The sequence below is a fragment of the Rhagoletis pomonella genome, unplaced genomic scaffold (genome assembly GCF_013731165.1).
Source record: "Rhagoletis pomonella isolate Grant_MI unplaced genomic scaffold, Rhpom_1.0 Rhpom_scaffold_03497, whole genome shotgun sequence".
Classification (NCBI taxonomy): Eukaryota; Metazoa; Arthropoda; class Insecta; order Diptera; family Tephritidae; genus Rhagoletis; species Rhagoletis pomonella.
The window spans coordinates 3,517-7,966 of NW_023462049.1; the positions used below are offsets into that span (position 1 = coordinate 3,517).

General features: G+C 34.6%; 1 protein-coding gene across 1 annotated transcript; it reads right to left on the reverse strand.

Annotated features, from left to right (window-relative positions):
• Positions 1 to 603: 603 nt before the first annotated feature.
• Positions 604 to 1,179, reverse strand: LOC118754177 (microtubule-associated protein RP/EB family member 1-like; the record flags this gene model as incomplete). Its single annotated transcript, XM_036489042.1, has 1 exon — positions 604 to 1,179. A coding segment is annotated over exon 1 (576 nt), but the record flags the coding sequence as incomplete, so codon positions are not given.
• Between the last annotated feature and the right edge of the window lie 3,271 nt (positions 1,180 to 4,450).

The window sequence follows — 4,450 nt, forward strand, 5'->3', positions numbered from 1 at the left end:
CAGGGCCATTTCTCTTATGCGGTTCTTCCACAGTTATCCTACGATGCAGCAGATATTTAAATTGGATGCACATCGTTTTTGCCCTTAGGTTTGTTTTCAGGCTCGAGCTCAACTTTAAACATAGGTTGAGGGATTTTGTTCCTATTAAAAATATTCACAGCAGCTTTTGGATTGAAACCTTGTTCTTTAAGTGCTTCCAAAACTTCCACAGCTTCAACGCTTGGTTCGATACCTTTAATTACAATTTGTAGACCTTTTGCACTTTAAGTTGGTATGTATAAAATTTTGTGTTTGTGTCATTCAAGTATTTGGACACTGTTCGAAAATCCTGTTCGGAATAAATTTGTACTTTAGTTTCGCGAATATTTCCCTTAGATAGTGGGATAATATGAAACTTATTACTACCGATTAGCTGTGTGAATTTTTTTACAAGAGCGCTTGGATTCTCTTCTCTTATAAAAATGGGCGGAGGTTTGGCATTAGTAGCTTTTGCAGCACCTTCAGAAATTTGGCTATTCACATCATCGGCATTGTCACTTAGCAGTGCAAATCTATTCGTACTGACTTGCTGAGTTGAGGTAAGGCGGTTTATTTTTGTCTTACTGCCCGTTGAATTTTGCGGACTAAGTTTTCTTTTATTGTAACGTAGCGGTCCATTCCAGTCTGTATGGCCGCATTTTTAGTTGTTTCGTTTTCCAACTTTTCTTGCGCTTTACCTTTGTTACCAGTGCTTGTACTCAAGTTAATTTGTGCTTGTGCAGCAAGAATAGGCCGGGCTGTTGACACCGCTGTGCAGTCGGCAGGTACCGGTGTGTTTGTTGTTGTTGTTGGCGCGATAGAGGTAGTAAAACATGTCACTGTACTAGTTGTTGTTGCCGCTATATTTGGGGATATGTTATCGCTTACCGAATTTGATGTAAGCGTTGGGCGTGAAATGTGATACGGCACAGGTGAAGCGCACTCTTCACTCCAAGCCATCGGAGTCGTCAATGGTAAGTTTGGAGGACAAGTCCGCTGACCTGAATCTTGAGGGGGTTTGAGGGTGGTCGATGGATTGGGCTTTGCGCTTTCGCTGTCACTCTGGGACCGAATAGAGAAATATGCGTTGTTGCGTTGAACTGAAAGCCGGCGCTCATTTTGCTCGCGTTGTTTCTGAGCTCGGATTTCAGCTTGACTCATCGCTTTCCCAGTAATAATACCCAATTGTTTATTTAACCATTTTTCCATCGCAACTATAGTTTATAGGTCCGCCAAAAACCCTCAAAAACCCCGAAAAATGCAAAAGAGGGACCAATAAAAAAGCGTTAGTATTAAAAAATGGTTAAATAAATAATTGGGTATTATTATTGAAAGACTCCTGAAGAGAACCAGAGTTTTCCGATCGAAAAATATTGATTTTCAAGAACTCTATACCATTTCTACGAACAGTTTTTTTGAGCGACCTCTAAAAATTTATTGATTTCAAAATAAAAAAATAGGGGTATACCTTTTTCCATATAGAACAATCCTAGGGGGTTACAATTCCGACTTTACTGTTTTTGGACCACCCTAATGCACATATGTATGTATGAATGCATAATACCCGAAACTTTTTCGTCATATCAGATCTGTACCGTTCATTCGATTTTACAAAATGAGGTATCAAATTAAAAGGCTTGGCCTATGGATGTGTAATAACGTATTATTTTTTCAAAAAGAGTTGCCACCTGATAAAAAATTAGATTCAAATTATTTTTTAAGTTAAATCAATTATTTCGCTATTAGTGTCGATCGAAATGGCTTTGAAAAGCCTTTATTTCATAATTATATGTGGGAGGGTTGCCATGTTTCAAAAAGCAAGTTCGGCTTAAATAGAGGCAGAAAATTGAAATGTATATCCTAATATGGATGTCAGACGAACATATTTTGCAGAGGGTTGCCACCTTGTTACAAAGTTAGATGCAATATAAGCAATAGGTTAAATAATTTACCTCAATATGAATATGAATCAAAATTGCTTTGAAGAAACTTTATTTTCAAACTGCATGCAGGAGGGTACATATGTACAATATGTATGTATGAATGCATAATACCCGAAATTTTTTCGTCATATCAGATCTGTACCATTCGTTCGATTTTACAAAATGAGGTATCAAATTAAAAGGCTTGGCCTGTGGATGTGCAATAACTTCTTAGTTTTTCAAAAAGAGTTGCCACCTGTTAAAAAATTAAATTCAAATTATTTTTAAGTTATATCAATTATTTCACTATTAGTGTCGATCGAAATGGTTTCGAAAAGGCTTTATTTCCTAATTATATGTGGGAGGGTTGCCACCTGTTTCAAAAAGCAAGTTCGTCTTAAATAGAAGCAGAAAATTGAAATGTATATCCTGATATGGATGTCACACGAAAATATTTTGCAGAGGGTTGCCACCTTGTTACAAAGTTAGATGCAATATAAGCAATAGGTTAAATAATTTACCTCAATATGAATATAAATCAAAATTGCTTTGAAGAAACTTTATTTTCAAACTGCATGCAGGAGGATTGCCACCTAAATTCATAATTACATTCAATTTGAATTAAGAGTATTAGATAATTTAAATATGTATCACAATAGAAGTGTCAGACGAAAAAGGTTTAACGAGGTTTTGGTTTAAAAATAAGTTTAACAGCATGGCCATCAGTTTGAGAAGCCGAATTAAATTAAATTATATGAAATATTGAAATATTGGCGTCAAACAAAGGAGTGTTAAGAAATATTTAGTTTGAGCATTTATAACATTAAAGAGGGTTTCCACCTGAGTAAAATGTTAAGCTCAAATTATTTAATAAGTCAAATTAATCATTAAAGTATGGGTATAAATTGACATGGGTTAAACATGTTTTTTTCTGAACTTTATATGTTTTAGAAATTAAATTAAATTTGAATTAAGGGAAATAGATACACAACTTAAATATGTATCGCAATATGCGTGTCTGTCGAAAAACAAGGTTTTGGTTTTAAAATATTTTGGATAGGGTTGCCGCCTGTTTTAAAATTAGAATTTTATTAAAGTATGCATAAGTTAAATGAAATATTAAAATATGACGTGAAACGAAGGTGGTAAGATATCCTTAGTTTGAATATTTAGAATATTTATAATAACAATATTTAGAAGAGGGTTGCCACCTGTTTAAAAAGGTGGACTTATATTATTTAATAAGTTAAAGCAATTATTAAAAATATGGATATCAAATGAAATGGGTTTAAAAAGGGTTTATTTCTGAAGTGTATTTAGAAGCGTTGTCACATATTTAAAAAATCAAATTTAACTTAATTCATCGAGCACATGAAATATGTAGTTATCATAATATCAGAGATTTGTTTATTTGTATATTGCCAGCAGTTTCAGAAGTCTTAGCTAACTTATGCACAAATCCGAAGACGAGCACTAGCACGAAGATGAATACTAATACGGGGACCTAGGCTGATATAAAAAGTATGAAATGTAAATGAATCGAAGTAGTTATACACGTCATGGCATATATCTACAGTGACGAGCAAAACTGTAACATGGTTTAACACTTTTTATTTTAGGCACCGCTATATCTCCAAGTTCTAACGACTTTCATCCTTTTGTTGTATATTCTTGTTGGTACACCCCTACTCTCTCTCTCATTACGATTTGCAGTCAATACAACAACGATAAAAAAACCAGCAGACAAAAATGTAAATGAAGGCAAATGTTACAGTTTTTCTCTCACTCTCAGTTTTGCATTTGACAGTTATCTCTTACTTAGTTGGAAGTCAGATGACTTTTTTCTGTATTGTAATTTATTGAAGAAGTGATCACCAGTAAATAATATGATTAATCAGGAACCATAAATGTAAATAATAGATTTACTGCGGAAAGGCGGGACGGCAGGAAAAGTGGAAAAAAATGTGAAGTTTGCTACTTGAAAACGTTAAGACTGAGAAAAAATATAGCCTAAAGTGTTGCCAAGGACAAAGGAAGTCTGTAAAAAAATATTACGGTCCGATATCTTGTGAACTTAGCAGCAAGTAGCGATGCAGCCACTATTACAGAAGCGCTTAAGGTATTAAACTTTAATGCGAATCAGTAGACAGCGAAGCGAGGTATTGCCAAATTGAGCGCAAAGGCATCATAAAAGAAGAAAAAAAGCAAATTTGATCAAAATACGTGTGCGAGTGTGGCAGCATTTTGCTGCATCGCACGAAAACCAGACCGTTTCCTATTGGCATATGTTAGGCCTTTCAGAATGCAATAAAAAATAAATTTTGAAGTTTCTGTTGAAGGTTATTTGGTCTGACAATACTAAATTAATCGCTTTCAATCAGATCGCTGGGCATGGTACTAGATCAAAGACCTAAATTAAGCCCATGCGCATCATGTAAAGCAAATTGTGAATCGCAGTGGCCGCTCAAAAATAGTTTGAGGTTGTATTTAAAAAATTTGTTGGTCCGTTA